General features: G+C 57.5%; 2 protein-coding genes across 2 annotated transcripts; both read left to right on the plus strand.

Annotated features, from left to right (window-relative positions):
• Positions 1 to 2,170: 2,170 nt before the first annotated feature.
• AGPAT1 (1-acylglycerol-3-phosphate O-acyltransferase 1) lies at positions 2,171 to 6,406 on the plus strand. Its single transcript, XM_075036226.1, has 6 exons — positions 2,171 to 2,391; positions 4,814 to 4,947; positions 5,255 to 5,430; positions 5,570 to 5,665; positions 5,901 to 5,973; positions 6,165 to 6,406. Exons 1-6 carry the CDS (start codon positions 2,207 to 2,209, stop codon positions 6,404 to 6,406), a joined length of 906 nt encoding a protein of 301 aa, XP_074892327.1. The 5' UTR covers positions 2,171 to 2,206.
• A 1,660-nt stretch (positions 6,407 to 8,066) lies between these two features.
• On the plus strand, positions 8,067 to 18,998 carry LOC142034634 (alpha-2-macroglobulin-like protein 1). The gene is made up of 22 exons (XM_075036227.1): positions 8,067 to 8,207; positions 8,687 to 8,876; positions 9,197 to 9,359; positions 9,469 to 9,521; positions 10,117 to 10,137; positions 10,710 to 10,863; positions 10,982 to 11,066; positions 11,168 to 11,279; positions 11,696 to 11,810; positions 12,635 to 12,744; positions 12,900 to 13,064; positions 13,724 to 13,957; positions 14,278 to 14,335; positions 14,419 to 14,564; positions 14,869 to 15,018; positions 15,529 to 15,750; positions 16,358 to 16,448; positions 16,564 to 16,663; positions 17,026 to 17,251; positions 17,328 to 17,454; positions 17,739 to 18,053; positions 18,352 to 18,998. Exons 1-22 carry the CDS (start codon positions 8,134 to 8,136, stop codon positions 18,378 to 18,380), a joined length of 2,940 nt encoding a protein of 979 aa, XP_074892328.1. The 5' UTR covers positions 8,067 to 8,133; the 3' UTR covers positions 18,381 to 18,998.
• Positions 18,999 to 19,541: the final 543 nt, after the last annotated feature.

A 19,541-nucleotide genomic window follows, 5' to 3' on the forward strand; every position in this document is an offset into this window, starting at 1 on the left:
TGAGTGTGGGCTTCCCTATGACTCAGTGTCCCCTGTGCTCACCAGGAAAAAAGGGGCAGATGCATTTTGGGTGCTGGAACCTGTCCCCTGCCTCTGCTACCTCCCCAACCCACTGAGAGGCGACAGCCCTGCTCTGACCCCAGTGGGGTTACAGGCCAGTTGTCAGGAGGTTTTGCCTTAAGAGCAGAGCTCCTAGCAGGAAACTTCAGAGCTGGTGGTCATCTGGAGCTCAGAGCATGCAGAAAGATGGTGCCCAGGCAGTTGCAGCTTAAATTCCTTCCTTCTGCCCCCACTGGGCTTGAAGACTGCCCTGCCTCTCTTCTAGGTCCCTATGGAAAGGAGGGCTCATCCTCCCTGACTGGGACTGAGCTGTGCTCTGGCACAGGCAGATCTTCCCCTGCAGCAAAGCTCAGCCTGGCTCCTGCTGAAACTGGAGAAGAAGCTCCCCAATGTGGAGCAAAAGTGCCATGTCGGGTTGTGGCACAAAGGCACATCTCCTTCAGCTGGGAGCACCCCGAGAGGCTGTGAGACTGGCTGGGCAGAGCAGCAAGAGCAGAAGTGAAGGAGATCGTCCAAAAGCTGAGCTGAGTTTGATGGGAAACCAGGCTGGTGCGCAAAGGTTTCCACATCCATATAGACAGAAAGGGAAGAAGGAAGAGAGGAGTCACCTCGGGACAGGGTGGACAGGAAGGGTGAGCTCAAGATATGGCCCAATCTTAGCCTGAATATGTGAATAATGGGAGGATGAAGCAACGGGGATTGCAACATGCGTGGTGGAAGCAACCCTTGGAGCCCTCTCTGGGTCACGCTGGTTGAACCAGGGCACCCTTCAGCTGACAGCATGGAGACCATCACACAGCCAGGAGCCCAAAGGCATCTGCTTGCACCCACATCAGCAGGAACAGAGAGAAGGTGTGGGTGGCAAGAGCAGCCCAGGGGTGATACAGAGTGGTTTTGCTGAAGGTAGGCTGTGCTAGATGAGGGGCAGGGCTGCTGGGTTTGACCCAGGTGGTGTGATGCCTCTCCCCAGCATGGTATAATGGGACTGTTCACACCAAAGCCCTGCTGAGGTTGTTATGGGAAGGTGTGAGCAGAGCCCTCTGCTCTCAGGTTCATGCCCCAAGGGTCGGAGATGAACTGATGGGTCTGGGCAGCAGCATGCAGATGTCCCTGGCAGGGCTTGGGAGATGGAACAGCCAGGCTGGGAGATGCTGCTGGTGGCTGAGGCCAGGCCAGAGTTATCTCTGCAATGACAAGCGCTTGCTTTTTCAAAGCAAGACCAGAGTTTCTGCAGGGCAACCTCGAGTTGGCCTGGATCCTACGTGCCCAGTGTGAAAGCAACAGAGCGGAAGGAGAGGCTAATTACAGCCCTGTGTGTGCTAATGGCACCTATGTAAACATCTAACGCAATGCAGCCACTGGCTGCCAACTGGGGCGAGGGCTGGCATCTCCTTCAGCCCAGGACGGAAGCAGGGCGGGTTGCAGGGCTCAGATCCCTGTGACATTGCTTGGACCGTGGTGACGGATGCTGGGCCTTGGGAGGGGAAGGGCAGAGGGTCCCCTGCAGCCCAAATTCAGGGGGGATCAGGGAGACGGGGAGCACTGGCACCACGTGCCTGCTGCAGACCCAGGCAGGGAGAAGCAGGGAGATATTTTCCAATAATCTAACACTCTCCAGGGTGAGGTTTGGGGATTAGCCGTGATGCCAACAGGGATCTGTGACAAGCCTTGCCAGGGTGATGGGCACAGACCAGAACCAGCTCCTGCTGTCCCTACCAGCTGAGATCCCCCTTTCCAAGGGTTGGGGTCCCTGCGGCCAGGAGAGGTGCCCAGAGCATGGACACTTTTTGTGGGCAACAGATCTGATTGCAACAAGTCGGAGGCACTGCAAAGGCTTTTAACAGCCCAGGAGGGCACTTAGCAGCAGCGGCACCTTGGGTGACACAGGGCCCCTGGCATTGACTCACCACCACTCTCCACCCTTGGTGGGATAGCCTGCCTCCCATCTGAACCAGTCCATCCTCAAGCCTTCGTACAGGGTGAGATACAGACAGCACCTTCCCCTGGACCAGCCCTGAACGCCCACTCGCTGCTCTGCTGATACACCTGATTCACTCGCCACGTTCCTCAGCATCCCTTGCTCCACTTGCCCTGCTCCCAGGGACACGGGCTGAGCTCCCCAGCATCCTCCCGCTGGGGCAGCACGATGGAGGTGGTCCTGCTCCACGGGCTGCTGCTCCTCCTCCCCTTGGCAGCCCTGCTCCTTTACCGGTACAATGCCACCTTCCACTACTTCTGCAAGGTGGCCTTCTTCCACTGCTGGATCGTGGCCATGGCCACCCTCCTGTCCCCCTTTGCGGCTCTTCGGGGACGCTCCGTGGAGAACATGAAGTGAGTACAGCCTGGGGATGTGCTTCCTATGTGGAGGTGGCTGGGGCTTGGCTGCGATGGAGGAGCTTATATGGTCTTGTGGGCGCGTGCTCTCTCCTGCTCTGGGCATACCCACAGCCATGTTACGGCCAGTGGTTGAGCCCTGGGGCTATAGTGAGGGCTGTGGTCACGTCCATGTGGCAATGAAGGGTGCATCTGCATCTTGTGGTGTGGTGAAGAGGTGCTGGCCATGCCCAGGGAGGGTTATGCCTCGACAGAGGTGGCCAGCTGGGTCGGGACTAGTAGTCCCTGGAGGATGAAGTAGCATAAAAGGGATCGTTCTTGGCCATCGCAATGTTGGGGTCATCAGTTGGGTGGGTGATGGGGGTGGGGGGGGTTGGCAAAGGTTGGAGGTACAATCATTAGCAGGATGCAAATATACACCCATTGCTGTCTCCCTGGCAGAGCAGCCAGGTCTCGCTCAGTGGGAGAGCTGGGGACCACGGTTTGGCAGAGGGCTTTTGGGCTGTCTCGGTGCCATCAGCTGTCGGGCATGGCGCAGTCATGTCCTGGCGAGTCGCGCGCTGGTGCTGTCAGCTGTACTCAAGAGTGGTGGCAGCTGAGATAACATCGCTGTGCAACATGAGAGGAAGGTCTGATTGCTTTCAAGGGTGTTGCAATCTTGTTACTGGATTCCTGGGCATGATAGCATACCAAAAGGGATATAATTATGTCAGAGTGAAAAATGTCTGAGCTTGTGGTATTTGCTGAGCTCAAGCCATCACGTATTTGTGCCGATGGATTTCGGGCCCTTGGCAGGAGTGTGGTCAGAGGTTTGATGTTATCAGTCCGTTGTGTAGCCTCTCTCCCTCGTCCTTTCTGTGCAGAAATGCTGTGCACACATGCACGCATCCAGAGGTGCTCTGAGCCCTGTGGCAAATGCTCCCGGCTTAGTGCAAATACCTGGTGTGACGCAGCACTGACTCACGCTGCCTTATCTTGTCCCACCGATACCTTGCAGCCATCCTCTGCTGAAGCAGCACACCCAGCTCTGTCTCCTCCTCAGGCTCCAAATCACAAAGCCTCCGGCTTGAAGCACGTTCCTGTCATTAGTCCTGGCTTCGGGGCATTGCCACAAGTGTTTTGCTTCCCTGCAGACACAGGGATCTCTGAGCCTGCGCTTCCCAAGGAATGGGTGGTCTTTTGATACAACAGACCCTCTAAACATCATGCTTTCTTCTCCCTCCATGCCTGTCTCTATTCTCTCCTCCCAAACTTCTCATCTCTCTCTGGTGAGCTCTTGCTGACAGCCCTGTCCCTTGGGGGTCCTTGGGACCAATCGCCACCAGATGTCTGGACCGTGGCATGGGTACTCTTCGTGCTGTGGGTTGGAGAATGCCCCGTTTCAACACAGAAAGCTTACCAGCTTTTTATCTCCACTGTGGGTGCTGCAATCCCCGTTGCTCCATCCTCCCTCCACTCCTCTTGTTATTCTCATACTAAGCTTCACCCTTCATCAGCGCTGCCGTCGTGATGTTAACCTTCCTGTCCAGCCCTCCGTGGATGGTGACGCCAACTCTTCCTTGTTCCCCCTTCCATCTGCACAGATGAAACCTCCATCTCTTCCCGACACTGCAGGTCCAGTGAAACTATTCTTTGTGATATTCTCTAACGAATGAAGCTGAGTTGGTTTTCGCTTCCCTGCTCTCTCCCCCCTCCACCCGCAGCGCAAAGCTTGGTGCCCGCAGTGCTGCCCTTTGGCTGCTCTGCAGGGACAGTCCCTGGAGACATCCGCATCCCTGTAGCCTTGTCTGTCTCAAGACTGTTCCTCTGCATGTCCATCACCAGTGCTCATCCATCTACGGCTCAGCGCCTCTTGGCTGCAATCCGGCTCCTCTGGCTTTAGGTCTCTGCAGCGCAGGCTGCAAGCCTGGTTGTCTGGGTTTCCAGCCTGCACACGCAGATCCAGCTGTGCACGTGGAGGAGCCTCAGGTGAGGCTCACCTGGCCAGAGGCATCTGTCCTCATTGGGATGTGATGGTTTGAACCTTGGCTGCAGGCAGACATCCCGTCCCTTCTCTTCTTGCTTTCCCATCTCTGGACATCAAAAAGCCTGTTCTTTTTCTCCCACCAGCTTGTGCTGGCTGCTCTTCTTCCTCAGCAGCTCCAGTGCAGACTTTCTACTACTGAGACAGCAGCTCATCTCACCTTGGGGCTGGCTACAAGGTTAGCTCTAAGCTATGCAGGCTACAAATGTGCTTAGAAAAGCAAAGCATCACTGAGACTGAACACAGATACACCTTGGGACATGCTATTTGCTCATGTAGACCAGATCTAGCCTGGCCCACCTTGCACCTTGCTCCCTGAGTGATGGCAAAGGGCTGGAAAAAATCAAGCAGCCCCCCCTTGTTGATCTGTTCCCCACATGTGTTCCTCTGCCCTAGGCTTCTGCGTGCCGCGATCCTACCCCTCAAACGCTTCTATGGCATCAAGATGCAGGTGTGGGGCTCTGAGCATCTGAACATCAAGGAGCCTTATGTGATAGTTTGCAACCACCAAGCTTCTCTTGACCTCATGGGTACGTGCAAGGGAGGGTGGGGGGCTCATCACTGCACGGGCAGCCTTTGGGGTGCTGCAGGGGTGGACCAGGCTCACCTTGGGGGGATCCCAGCAAGGCCAGCATCAGAATTTGTACAGGGCAATGTGTACCTGTAAATCTGTAGGCCAGAAGAGCTGGTGGGACAGGAGCTCGGGACTATGGGTGTGCTGCAGAGAGAGGGTTGGGACAATGGAAGATGATGCCAGGTCACTACAGCCACAGGGCTGGTTGGTTCTGGGTGCCACTGGGCAGGGATGGATCCTTTCCTCTCCCATCCATCCTCCAGGCATGGTGGAGGTCATTCCTGACCGCTGTGTGCCCATCGCCAAGAAGGAGATCATGTACATGGGCACCGTGGGGTGGGCCTGCTGGCTCAGTGGCATCATCTTCATCGACCGCCACAAAAGAGAAGATGCAATCAATGTCATCTCCCAGACGGCCAGGATCATGCGGCGTGAAAATGTGAGGGGGGGGCTGGCAGCAGGGGGGAGTCGGGGAGCAAACACCGATGGGGCAAGGGGGGTGCGGGGAGGACTGATGTAGCAGATCCCAGGGTGCTCTGGTCGGGGTCCATGCTCACATCTCTCCCTGCCCCGTACAGCTCCGAGTGTTGATTTTCCCTGAAGGCACGAGGAACCAGGACAAATCCATGTTGCCCTTCAAGCGTGGGGCTTTCCACTTGGCTGTTCAGGCTCAGGTAAGGCCATCCTCTCCCTCCACTTGCCCTTGATGGAGTGGGGCGGGCATGCACCCTGGGGCAGTGGGATGGGGGTCGTTAGGGTCTTTTGGGGTCTGCAGGGACAGGCACCCTGCCTTGCAGGACCCAGGGAGGGGAAGGGGAACTGCTGAAGCCTGGGGCACGGCAGGAGCTGGAGTCCCACCTGGGGAGGGGGTCTGTTTGGAGGACACCCCTGACCCTCCATCTCCTACAGGTTCCCATTTTCCCAGTTGTGATCTCCCCGTACTGGGACTTCTTCAGCTCCAAGGATAAGAAATTCACCTCTGGTAAGTGACAGGCAAGAAGCCCAGTTGCTGGAAGGCAGGGCTGGCACTGGGGATGAGGCAGGTGGGGCTTGGACGTCTCTTTGTGGGACACTGAGGTGTGGGGAGGCACCTGGTGGTGGATGCCAGTGGGAAGACCTGGTTCCTGGTGGGTTTGTCTAACAGCATCCCTGGACCTTCCCTTCTCTCTCCAGGGACGTGCACCATCCGAATCCTCCCCAAGGTAGAAACCCAGGGCCTGAGCCCAAAGGATGTCCCCGAACTGACAGAGACTGTCCGCCAGGCCATGGCTGACGCCCTCGCTGAGATGTCCGCAAATCACTGTGGGGACCAGCACGCTGAGCAGCCTCCGCTCCCACGCTGTGCTGGGGCTGATGCTATCAGGGGGACGGGCAGCCCGCGGTGTGAGGAAGACACAACCGGGACCAGCAATTAGGCAGAGGGACCGAGCCGCTGGGGATGGAAGGGAGGTGGCACAGCCAGAGGCTGGGCTGTGCTGTCCCCTTGTCCCCTGCGGTTGTGTCCACCAGACCTGCCACCACCCCAGCAGCCTGCGAGAGCAGGACGGTGCCCTGGTGCAAGGGGAAGCAGAGCAGTGCAGGGACCCGTCAGCACCCTGAAAACAGTGCAAGGTGTCCCCAAAACCCCCTTACTGTGACTGTGCATCCCCTCCCTGGGGCATTACCTGTCTCCCCGAATCCTGGCGCTGCGTCTGGCCCTGGGTAGGAAGCCGCATCTGCCTGGATGGCTCCTGCCTGCACACTGGGTAGGGGGAAGAGATGTGCCAGGCAGGGCTGGGGGTTCGCTGCACCATTTTCCACCCCAGACGGTATGACTTGCAGTGGGGTTCGCCCATGGGCTTGCTGGGTTGCTTCTTCCAGAGGCTCCTGCAAGCTGGCAATGCTGTTCAGATGCAGCCAGCTCTGAGGAGGGGTCCAGAGCACGGCGTGTGGCTTGGAGGGGGGCAGGAGGATATTGCCACGTGGGAAGAGCATCCTTGATGCTGAACTATGAGACGAGGGTGCAAGATTAAACAGTCCATACCTGGTGGTGTGTGTGCGTGGTGTCCTCCCTGTGCCTCGGGTGCTATGGGGAGCACGGGGAGGGCGATCCGTCTCTGCACGGTCATGCCAGGTGCCTGCATCACTGCACGTGGAGCATCCCTATGGACACCACAGCTTCTCCATGGGGTGCAGCGCTGGATGGTGTGAGGAGCAATGTGGCAGGGTGAGAGTTACACTGGGGTGGACTAGGTCTGCCCCCAAGGTAGACCTCTCCCTGCCTTAGGGACAAGCAGTAAGTGCACAGAAAGAGCATCCATTACAGCCCAAAACCCTCAGAGGGCAGAGGCGCCTGGATTATGCCCACCTGGAGCAGGAGAGACCTGCCCGTGGCTTCCAGACCATGGCACAACCAGACCCATCCACCAGCTACCATCTCCCCTGGCCTGTTCCCTGCAGCCAGGCAGGGCTTTGGGCTTCTGCTGGCTCCTTCCCAGCTGGGCAGCTCCTGTCCTACCCACCCCAGGGTGACAGTAGGGCAGGGAGAAATGCAGTGCGTGCCTGTCACGAGTGCTGGGAGCAGGGTGGGCAGGCTTCACCTCCCAACTTCAAATAAGATGTGCAAACCATGGCCAAACATGGGTGCAGCGCTCCAGTTTGGCATTGTTCCCACTCTCGGGAGCGGCTGGCTCATCATGGAGTAAATTCTGCAAAACTGTGGCAATTGTCCACCCAGACAGATACCACTAGGCAAAGTATTATCAAAGCTTCTCATGAGTTATGACTTACTGGATCAGGAACTGTCAGGTGGAGATGGTCAAGGGCAGCGTGCACATGAAGGAACTCATCTGCCAGAAAGCCCCTTTATTCCCTTCCTTCCTGCCAGGGTTCCCTATGTGCGGCTTAATTTGTCAGCTCTGATCTGGCTCAGTGCTCCCACCACGTCCCCACTGCTGTAGGTGTGGTTTAGTTGCCCAGAGCCTTGAACCCAGCAAAGCTTGGGTCTTGTGGTTAAACATTGTCCTAGCTGGATGGCTGGGTCCCAGCCAGGGACCTCGCTGGCTTTTGCTTGCTGCCAGCGGGGAGGTGAAACTTTGAGGAGAGGAAGAAGACCCAGCGCGGGGGCTCTGGGACCACCTTGCTTCCACGTGGACGCCCAAGCATGGGGTCTGCAGCTGCCCTGCCTTGCCTGCTACTTTGCATCCTATACCTCACAGCTGGAGCATCTGCAAAGCCGTAAGCCCTCTCTGTGTCTGCCTGTCCGTGCCTGGTGGGATGGTGGGTGGTCTCAGTGGTGTGACAAACCTTGCCGTGACTGCGGTCGCTGGTTGGGGTGGAAATACTCGGGGTGGTAATACTCGGGGTGGTGGGTTGCCCCATAGAGGACTTTGCACCTGAGGTTGGTGTCTCCGGGCTGCTTTGGTGTAGATGCAACCTCACACACAAGCCAGTGGGTGAGCAGAGCCCTTCCTCCTTCTGCCGATCGACCCCTCGGCTCCTTCCCAAGGTGTTTGAGCAAAGGGGGCTCTGCTCCGGTCTGTGCACTGGCCAGCCTGCCTGCGCAGACGTGGGGGAAAGGCTGGGTGGCATAGCCCTGCAGAGGGCTGGAAAAACCCAAGTGACCCCCAACTTGAGAGTCAGGAGTGGAGGGGAGCACTGGGATTTGGTGGAGGGGGTCCCTGCTCTCCTCCACTGTCAACGTGTCTCCTCCCCAGGCACTACATGGTGTTATTCCCCACCGTGCTCTACTACCCATACACAGGCAAGGTGCACATCCACCTCATGGACCTGGACGAGCCCGTGCGGGTGACCCTCCACCTGGCAAGCAGCCACGGCGTCCCCAATGTTACCCTGGAGGAGCAGGGCAGTGCTATCCTCCAGCTGAACTGGCCCTGCTTCTCCAACGTGAGTCATGGCCCCGCGGCAGGGCTCAGGACCTAGGGAAGGGGTGTATCCATCCCCTACCCACTGCCGGAGCCGGGCTGAGGAAACTGGGAGGGGACATGGGGTCCATGCTGGATGGGCAATGAGTGAGGTGAAGAGCGGAGGGACATGGGGCACGTACAGAGACCTTGTGGGTTGTATCTGCGTCATCTTCCCATGCACGCCAGTTCCCTGGTGCCTTCGTGGGGAGATGGGGTGGTGACGATGGGGACGGGTATGATGTCTCGCTGGCATCCAATGTAAAGGCTTTGCAATTATTTCTGCTCTTTCCCTGGGGCCAGGTTTCTACCCCTCCTGCAGTGATCTATGAGGTCGCGTATCTTCACGTCTCCATCCAGGGAGGTTCCCTGCAGGTCTCTGAGCAGAAGAAAGTCCTGGTGAAAGCCCTGGAGCTGGGGACCTTGGTGCAGACAGACAAGGATGTCTACGAGCCTGGACAAACTGGTGAGGGGCAGGAGATGCTGGAAGAGCTCGCAGGCTCTTGGGATGGAATCCCCAAGTTTGGGTCCCAGGCCCTAGCGCTCACTCCTGCTCCTGCCTTTGCTCTCTCCAGTGAAGTTTCGAATTGTCCGTTTCGATCAAAACTTCATTCCCAGCAACAGGGAGGTGAGATGGGGTCAGGGTGCAGGGGGGGCACGGAAGCAATAGGATCCCCATGTGCCCAAGATGATCGGTCTTGGCAGCAGTGACACAGCCTTCACGAGCATAGAGGAGATGGGTGCGGGGAGGGAATCCCCCAAACACCAAAGGGACACGGGATGGGGGGGGACGGGACACAGCTCTTCCCAGCACTCCCAGCCTGAGTGCCCAGGGTGCAGCCCCTTGCTTTTAGCACTGGCACAAGAGGTGCAATATTCCCTCCTCCTCTCCTGTGTAGCTTTTATGCACCATTATAACACGGCTGGTTTTAGACTCCTGTTGCCACGCGGTGCCGGCAGGCCCAATTCCACAGCTAACGCTGTTTCCACAACGCAGCCTCGCCGCTCGCTTCCCGCTGCTCGGAAAAGGCAGCGCCACGGCTGTGGACGTGGCAGTGGGAGCCAGGCAATGACAGTGGCTCTGAGCCCTGCCGAGCCCCCAGCCCAGCAACCTGATCTGTAGGGACCAAGCCAGACCCCACAGGCTCAGCCCCTGGCTCAGCTACAAGCTCAGCCCTCTGTGCTTTGATCATGCTAAATGCTTCTTCTCTCTTTCTTTGCAGCTTCCCTTGGTGGCCGTGCAGGTGAGTTGTTGCCCTGTACCAGCCTGTCAGCTCCCTCAGGAGGAGCAAAGGGCCCCAGCACGTGTGTGATGCTGGGGACAAGGAGCAAGAGACAGGGACAACCCTGATGCGGGTGCTGAGAGAAGTTACGAGGAGGGTTTGAGTTCCTCATCTGCATTTCCAGCCCACTCAGGGTCAGCTTGCTGTCAGCCTGCAAGACAGGGGTCCTCTGGGGAGATGCTACTAAGGGACAGGTTACGCAGATGAAGACAGCAATGGCTATTGCCACAAAGACTTTGACCTAAACTGGAGAATGCCCTGAGCTCCCAGTCTAGGCTGGAGCATCCCCCTGCCAGTTCTGGCTGCTGTAGCCAGGCTGGAGCTTGGCTAATACAGCCCCCGGGGGGAAATGTTCCTTCTGCAGAGGTGATGCCCTCAGGACTGCTCTGAGGGTGATGGCAGGGCAAAAACCTCTGCTCCTTGTGAGGATACGCAGGGTGACTTGAGTCCTTGAGGTTGTCAACCCACCACCACCACACACCCTGTCTTCAGCCCCGTGAGCAAGGGCTGATGCCGCGTGTCCCCGTGTGCAGGATCCCTACGGAAAACACGTGGCAGAGTGGCGGGACGTGAGCCTGCGGCAGGGCATCGTGGACCTATCCTTCCCGCTGGCTGCAGAGCTGGCCCTGGGCACGTACGACATCCTGGTGGAGGGGAAGAGCCATTCCTTCAGCGTGGCGGAATATGGTACGTGGGGACAAAGGCTGTTTGGGATGGGGTGTTTGGGAGCCATCGCATGGGATGGCAAGAAAGTCCTGAAGGAAGAAATGAGCACAATCCCATTCCCTGCTGCTCTACCCCCCAGGGCCACCCCACTTTGAACTGCTGATCCAGCTGCCCCGTGTTGTGACAGTGAAGGACGAGAAGATCCCAGTGGACGTCTGTGGGCGGTGAGTCGGAGAGCAGCCCCAGCAGCGAGGCTGGCTGTTCCTGGGGTGATGCTCCCCTGGCAGCATCCCCATCTGTTCCCCTTCCTGTACCCTCCCGACAGGTACCCGTCTGGGAAAACTTTCCGGGGAATGGCTGAGGCCAAGCTGTGCCAGTCCCACAAATATATTTTACCAGAGGAATCTGCGAGGATCTGTGCTGAGTTTAGGGGCCAGGTGAGGGCAGCAGGAAAGGGAGAAAGCACATGGGTGGTGGTCCTGGAAATATTTCCCCATTTTGGGGTGCTTGGGCTGATGATGGCTGGGTGCATCGTTCGGGCATTGCCAGGTGATCCAGCCCTCATGTGGAAGTGCTACAAACCCAGAGTCATCCCAAAGAGGAGCTGAGCAGAGACACTTGGGGTGGTCCTTGGGCCAGGATGGGCAGGAATGGGACAGGCAGCTGCATGGCAGAGCACGGTACCAGCCCTGGGTGGGCAAGTTTGCGGGATCCAAGGGTTGCAGGATAGAATGGAGGAAGGCAGCAGCAGTGGGGTGAGCGGCAGCTGGGACCCCAAGGATGACAGCAAATGACACTCAAGGGCCCAGTCACAGGGCTGCTGCTGATGTAGGTGGCTATCTATGTCCTTCAGACGGGGAGGAATGGCTGCTTCTCCACCAAGGTGCCGATGGCTTCCTTCAACCTGACCAGCTTGCACTACAAGAATCAGCTCTATGCCTATGCATCTCTGCTGGAGGAGGGGACCGGTGAGCACAGCTGTACCAACAACCACCTGGTGATGTCCTGGGGTGGTGGCACCTGGAGGACATGGCACAACTGCTCCGCTCGGGTATCTCCAGGGTCTCTGCCCTTCCCCTCCACAAGCATCAGCCGCTCTGTGGCCTGACTTGCTTTGGTGTCATTTTTTTCTCTACTCCTGACTGCTGGAAGAATCCCTTAGGTCCTGAAGGGTGATCAGGAGTTTCTTTCCATTCCAACATCCCACCCTCAGATATCCTTCCATCGTCCACCTCTCCTTCCCCACTCTCTGCCTCCCTGAGACTAGTAACTGTGCTTGATTAGTGCCTGGAGAGCTACTAGGGTAATTATTTTTCTTATCGAGTCTTTTTGACTTTGAATCTAGTTATAAACAGTTGTTATCTGCCTGAGAGGGCTTGTTAGACATATCCTTAGGGTCAAGTAAAAAGCCCATTTTCAGCACAGTGCAGCTGTGAGTGGCCTCTTCTATTTGCTTGCAGCCATTAAAAAGGGCATTTGGGGGCAAAGCTTGGTATTTTGGTAGCATGCAGATCTTGGCTTAGCATGGTCCTGCTAACGCTACAGCTCCCATCACACCTGAGGACCATTTTTTTGTGTTTGTTGCCCAACGAGTGTGGTTTTGCACTGTGCAAACTTGCCCTTAACCACTGCCTGCAAGAGGACAGCTTTGTTTCATATGGCCACTTGCAAAGACAGCAGTAAGGAGCAAATGTGTAATGCTGCGTGTTTGAGACTCTGACCCATCTTTCCTGGGGGGAATCACCAAGAAAAATTGCTGAGCACCTCTCTCATCTCCCCCTCCTCTCCGCAGGGATGTCGCGTACAGCGATCAAAAGCTGTATGATTGTGTATGAAGTGGCCACGATCACCTTTGAAAACACCGATAAATTCTACAAGCCTGGGATTCCCTACACTGGGACGGTAATGAGGGGGTCCCTGCACCCTGCAGGGCTCCCCCTGCACCCTGCTGCACCCAGTCCCGCTCCCTCTGACCCCCAAGCCCACTCTCCAACCCCTGCCCTCTGCCCCACGGCTGCTTCCCAGCCTGGAGCATCTCCCCATCCCTCCCAGTGCAGATGTTGCTGAAGGGAACCAATGGCTCTGCCCTGAAGGAGAAGGAATTCTTTCTTGTGGCTAATGTTAGAGGAGAAATGCAAAGGAAAACCCTGCTTACGGATGCATCGGGGAGAGCCTCCTTTGAGCTGGACACCTCTGGTTGGAATAACGAGGTCTCCCTGCATGTAAGTGATCCATGTCCCACACATCTCGGGCACTCTGGATTTAGTAAAGATCACAGAGGATTTCTTATACAAAATCTTCCAGCCTCCCCTTAACCTCATTTGGTCTTATTGCACCCACAGCATCCTATGGTAAAGAGCTGCATGTGTTCATTAGCCTGTGTAACACCTTGGTTGCCTGTCAAACCTTGCAGACCCTGGCACTCTTTGTGCTCCTCCTGTGCTGGGAAAAGGGGCTACTTTCACTTTTGATGCGTTCTGCAAGTTCTTCCTCTAATTCCTTCTCTCTGCCTTAATGTTTCATACTTCACTGCTGAATTTCAGGCTCCTTTCTACCTTCACCATCTAGGCACAAGATCAGATATTTGTGGGATGCTTTTTCAGTTCCTAACATCTGCCCACATGTGCTGCTTAGCCATGCCTGCATCCTCTTGCTATCCACTGGCTACCCCTTTGAGTGTCCTTTGGATAAGCCCTGTGATGGCACACAGCTCTAATTTTTGGGTGCTGAGCACAGCTGGATTCCATTTCTTGGCATGCTCCTGCGGCGATGTCGCAGCAAAACGCACGGTAGTCGCAGCTGCAGAGTGACCTTCCACCCCTGCCGTGCTCTGCTGCTGAACTGATCTTTACCACTGAGAGCCTCAATTTCTACCCTTCAGGGTGAGCTCAAGGATGACCCTCCAGCCTCAGAGCATGAAGGAAGGGAGTATCTCAACTACAAAAGTGTCACTCGCTACCTGTATCCCTCCTCTTCGGATAGCAAAAGTTTCCTGAAGATCGGCAGGCTGGAAAAGAATCTGCTCTGCGGCCAGTCCCAGCAGCTTGGGGTGGATTACTTGTTTGATAAGAAGACCGTGGGGACTGAGCTGCAAAGTCTGGATGTGGTCTTCCTGGTGAGCTTTCACCTGGGGAGAGATGGGGGACTGCATGAAGGGCAGAGCTCAGGCGAGGAGAATGAGGCTCTGCGGGGTGTGGGGTTAAGCCTTCCCCTCCAGCAGAAGCCATTTCCAGCCAGCCCTGGGCAGGTATTCTTGGGTTCAGGACTCGGGGATGGATTCTGGAGCTGTCAGGTCTTGGGGCACCATTTCCACCCCTCCTGAAGGATGCGGCTCTAATAGTCTGTCCCTGAGAGTCCTCCACAGCCACCCCTCATCTGCTTGTGCCGGTTCCACGCAAAGCATCGGTTTACTTGTTCCCATCTCCTCCTCTGCAGGTTCTGGCCAAGGGGACCATTGCCACCGTCCTCAGGAAAGAGGTGCCTGCAGAGGCTGGTAGGTCCTGAGGCATGGACGAGCTGTGCAGGGCTCTGCTCTCCGTGCCTGGTCCTCATTTCCCCTCCTTTCCCACGGCCCAGGGCTGAGAGGCTCCTTCTCCCTGGAGCTGCCCATCGGCCCCGAGCTGGCACCCACAGCCAAGGTGCTGGGCTACGCGGTGCTGCCCGATGGTGAGATGGTGGCTGACAGCACCGAGCTCAAGGTGGCCAAGTGCTTCCCCAGCAAGGTGAGTGGAGGCTGATGGAGTCCAGGGAGTTGCTGCTGGGCTCGGTGGGGAGATGTGGGCACTCAGCCTTGTTCTTCAGCAGAGCCTTTCCTCATCCCCTGCAACTGGCTGGTCCCAGACTCTCCTTCCAGGGAGGATTTTCCTTCCTCTACCATTCCTGTTGCTGCTGCAAACCATCTCCTGGCTTTGATCACAGTCCTCGCTCTCCATCCTCTGCTGGCATTTGGGGTCAGGCTGCGGCACAGAGGTCCTTCCTGGGACCAGCTCCCCTCTCCCCTAACCCAAAGGCTTCCCCTCTCTCCAGGTGAATCTGTCCTTCTCAGAGCAGAGGGCTCTGGTGGGCTCACAGCTCCGCCTGAAGGTGGAAGCTGCCCCGGGGTCACTGTGTGCCATCCACATCGTGGATCAACGCGTGTGGTCCTCCGGTCTCAAGGTCAAGCTCAACCCCAGCACGGTGAGTCTGGAGTAACCTCAGTGCTGGGCTGGACTGGACTCACTGCTGGGGCACGGGGACAATAGTTTCTTTCCATTGTCACCCATTGTAGGGGAGGACGGTGGGGACCTTGGGGGAGCTGCCCCTGCAGGATGAATCCTGGGTGGCCAGGAGCCCCCAGCGAGCCCCTGCCACCACCCACGGACTTCAGGGCTTTGCAGGGGAGGTCGTGCGTTACCAACCGGGGGGGGGGGGTGGGGTTGAGCCACAGAATTGCTCTGTGGTGCCTCCTGGGGTGGAAAACTTGAAAACAGGGTGCGGGCGGTGGGAAGCATCCCCTGCTCTTGGGGAGAAGAGAGATGGGGCAGTGACGGGTCTCAGCGGAGGGGCTGGGACTGGCAGCAGGGCAGCAGCACTGCAATGCCCTGGGAGGTGCAGAAGCTCTGGGGCTATGCCAGGGGCAAAAGGGGTTGGAGCTGGGCCAAGAGCATTTCATGTCTTTCTTACCCAAATTTCACTTGTTTGGTTTAGGTCTATAACTTACTCCCAATGTTTCCTGAAGATGGTTATCTTGCTGAAGAGCTTGATGCACCTTTCTGTTCGGGAAATGGGATCTCAGGCTTGATGGTAGGCCGTCCAGCCATTAACCCTTTTGATGTGCCATGGAATAGCTGGAAAGTTTGGCGCCGCAGCCTGTGGCGCAGGCAGTTACCGGTGTTTGACGTCCAGCCAGGCTCCTATGGCCTGGTTAAGGTACGAGCCCTCCAGCCCTACCTCATGCTCCTCTTCCTCCCAGGAAGGATTACTCAGGGTGCAGGGGGCACCCGGTCCCTCACCCAGCCCCTGTCTGCACTCACGAACCTTGCTCTTACATTGCCCAAATAACATGCCCTGCCTCTTGCTTCGCCAGCCTGGGACAGACATGTGAAATGCATCTGTCAGTCCAGGCACAGCAGCAGTTCACAGTGATGGGGCTAAGCTCTGCTCTTCCCATCACAAATCCAGGCTTAGAGTAAACAGCATAGATGGATCTGGCATTCCCCTGCTTTTCTGGGGGTGCGTCTCCCACTGGCAGCAACCCAGGGGTTGGGGCTGTTTGGGAATGGAGCGAGCAGAGAAGATCCACCAGATCTTTTCCAACTGTCCCTGGAACAGCAGGAAAGCAACAGCTTTCCTTGGCACAGATATTCCTCTCTTGCATTCCCATTGCAACATGGCGAGGGGTCCCAATCTTTGGGAACTCTGTTCTGGCATGGGGCTTTAAGTACATGTTGATTCCTTGCTTCAGAGAGGGATGGAAAGGCGTTTTGGTAACTCTGGGCTTCAGCATGGTGCTTTTTTCTCTTGTGTCATGTTTCAGGATGCAGGTTTGAAAACTATCACCAATGCTCAGTTGGGCTGTGCACCAAACATCCACTTCCAAAGTCCTTTATACCCTTTATACCCCCAAGGTGAGCGGAGAGAAACTGTAACAGGCTCCATGCTGGCTGCAGAAGGATGGGTGGGCACATCCTGCCTCTTTCCATCCTTTCTGGCAGCATGTTCAAATCATGCCCCTGTTTGCAGGAGCAGGACTGGAGGGGGATAGGCAGGCCGGTGTCATGCTGGACAGAGGGATGCAGGTGGATTTCCTGGGGACATGGCTGTGGGAGCTGGTCCCTGTGGGGTGAGTAAGAAGCCCCAGCAGACCTCAAGCCAGGGGACTGCCCTTATTGCATCAGCTTCACCTCTGGGTGCAGCACCCAGACCTATGGTTCAGTATCCATGTATCCAGGAGAGACACTGAGATATGTCCAGCCCCTTCCCTTAGACCTCAGCACCGACCCCGGGAGACCAGGGCAGTCTGTCCTGTAGGCAAGGGATGCCATAAGAGATAAGAACACTGATGGTACCTCTGCCCGTCACCGAGCGTGTGATGGCCACCAGTGGTCCCCAGGACCTAGAGGAAGGGGGTTGGCACGCTCCTTCTGCTGGCTCTGCCCATCAGACCCAGCCTGCAAGGTCTGTCCATCTTCTATCGCCCTGCAGGGAGGGGGGCTCCACGGAGATGACGGTGACGGTGCCCGACGCCATCACTGAGTGGAAAGCCGGGATGTTCTGCACGTCCCCGTTGGGCTTGGGGCTGGCCCCCACCATCAGCCTCACGGCCTTCAAGCCCTTCTTCGTGGAGCTGGCGCTGCCCTACGCTGTGGTCCGCCACGAAGCCTTCACCCTCGTGGCCACCGTCTTCAACTACCTGCGGCAGTGCCTGCGGGTGAGTGGGGCCGGGGAGGGGGCCCTGGGTCGGGGGTCTGGTGGGGGCTGATGGAGCCGTGGCCGTGGTCCGGCAGGTTCGGGTGACGCTGGCGGAGTCGGCGGAGCTGGAGGTGTTGGCGGGCACAGGCAGGGTGTACAGAGGCTGTGTCTGTGCAGATGAAGAGAGGACCTTCCAGTGGAGCGTGCGAGCCACCAGCCCGGGTATGGAGAGGACGGCAAAGGGCTGGGGATGGGGAGGAGAGCCCAGCGGCGAGACTCCTTGCAAAACTCCTCTTTGTCACCGCTTTTCTGATCCTTTCCTCCCCCTCCCAGCTCCCTCTCCCCTCCCCTCTCTCCCTTTTCCCTTCCCCACTCTCCAGCTTCTTCCCTCCATTTCCTGGTCCCATAGCACCCATTGCACCCTTCCCCGGCTCCCTGGGGCAGCTCTGAGCTGGAGCCAGCCCCTGAGGCAGTGTCACAGCAACGTCCTCCATCTGCCTCTGCAGAGAAGGTGAATGTCACCGTCATCGCCGAGGCCCTGCGCTCTGAGAAGCTCTGCGGCACCGAGATGCCGGTGGTGCCAGCCCAGGGGCACGCGGACACCGAGACAAAACTCCTGATGGTGCAGGTGAGCAGAGCGAGGCAGTGGGCTTGCACCGTCCTCTCGCCAGGAGCAGAGCTGCACCCAAAGCAGTCACCCCCAGAGCGGAGCAGAGCATCTCCCCATCCCTCAGCCAGGCTGGATGGTGCCTGTGGGTGCTGCAACGTGCAGGGCGAGCACCAGCACCCAGCGCAAGGGGAGAGACCGTGTCCATGCTTAGGTACCATCAGTGGGATGGTGCCTTCCCTTTTGGGGTGAGATCGGTAGATTTGAGGCCGCTGGCTGTGTGATGTTCAGTTTGCTCCCCTCAGCACACCGTGCCATGGGGCTGCTCCAAGGACAGCCCGGCTTGGCCCGGGTGACCCTGAGCTCTCCTGGCCCATCAGAGCCGATGGGCTGCTGGTGGGGATGGGTTCCAGGTAGGGTGTTTGTTGGAGGTGGGGAGGCATTTCTGGGACAGAGGAGGGGAGGTTGACTCTGATCCTGGTCTCATACACGCTGTGTTCCCGGTTTTAAAGCCTCCAAAGCCGATGTGAAGGAAAATTGAAGCTGCCTCTGCTCCTGACCCCATCGTACCCCACCAGACAGCCGCGGTCTTGAGGGCTGGCAGCCTTTTCCCATCCCTTCGTTCCCTTTACCTGACCCGCCAGGAGCCTGCGGCAACATGGTTGAGATGAGGATTCCGAAACCCAGCCCTGCTCCCCAGCAGCCCTGCCATCCCGTGGAGGTTGGGGGCTGCGTGGGGAGCAGCCGCTTTGCTGCTCACTGTGGAGTCGTGGTTACCCTTCAGCTGATGCCAGTGCAATCCCTCAGAGATGGGACCAGAGCTGACTCTGGGCTGACAAAAAGCCTTGGGAGATCAGTGCAAGCCTGATGGCTGGGCATGGAGAGGATGCCCAGGGCTGCCCTGAGTGCAGCCCTGACCCTGTCCCTGCTCAGCCAGGTTGAAAAATGAACTAAAATGCGAGTGGGATAAGGGAGGTGAAAGCAGCAAAATGTTTTTCTTACAAGAAATCTCCCTTTCTTCAGGCTCTTTCCCACCAGCCCTGACCAAAGCCAGCCTTGTGTCCCAAAACACACTTTATGTTAGGAGCTTAGCACTCCTATCTGCCTTCATGATGTGTAAGAGCGGGTACCTTCACTTTGCTTTGCTGAATAAAAAGCTGAGACCAAACCAGAGAGAGCATTCATTGCATGGGCAACAAGGCCGCAGAAGAAACAATACGACGTGGGGTCAGTGGTGCCTGGTCAGGAGGGGCTGGGGGACAACGCACCCTGGCTCCTGCTCCAAAGTCACCAGCAGCACCAAATGACAAATCCTCCGTGTGATATTTCCCCCCAGCAGCCCCACAAGCACCGATCAGAGAGCCATCAGCTCCCCCCCCAAATCGATCTCCCCTTGGCCACGCTGCTCGTGGCCCCCGCTGCATCTTGCCCCGTTCCCTGAAGGACTCGGTGTGCCGATGGCCCCGAACTCCTTGTCACGTTGAACTGTCCCCTCGATGTCTGTGGGGGCACTGACCCGTGCCCACATCCTGGGGCGGCAGGATGGGCTTGGGGCCATGCTCCCACCTTGTGTCCGTGGGGGTGGTGGGGACCAGCCTCCTCTGGACACCGACACCGTGCGGGGCTGCTCCTGAAGAGCAGGGAGGTGAGCACAGGGCTGTATGGAGCAATACTCGAGCAGGGCAGGCATGGGGACAGCAGC

The sequence above is a fragment of the Buteo buteo genome, chromosome 9, assembly GCF_964188355.1.
Source record: "Buteo buteo chromosome 9, bButBut1.hap1.1, whole genome shotgun sequence".
NCBI lineage: Eukaryota > Metazoa > Chordata > Aves > Accipitriformes > Accipitridae > Buteo > Buteo buteo.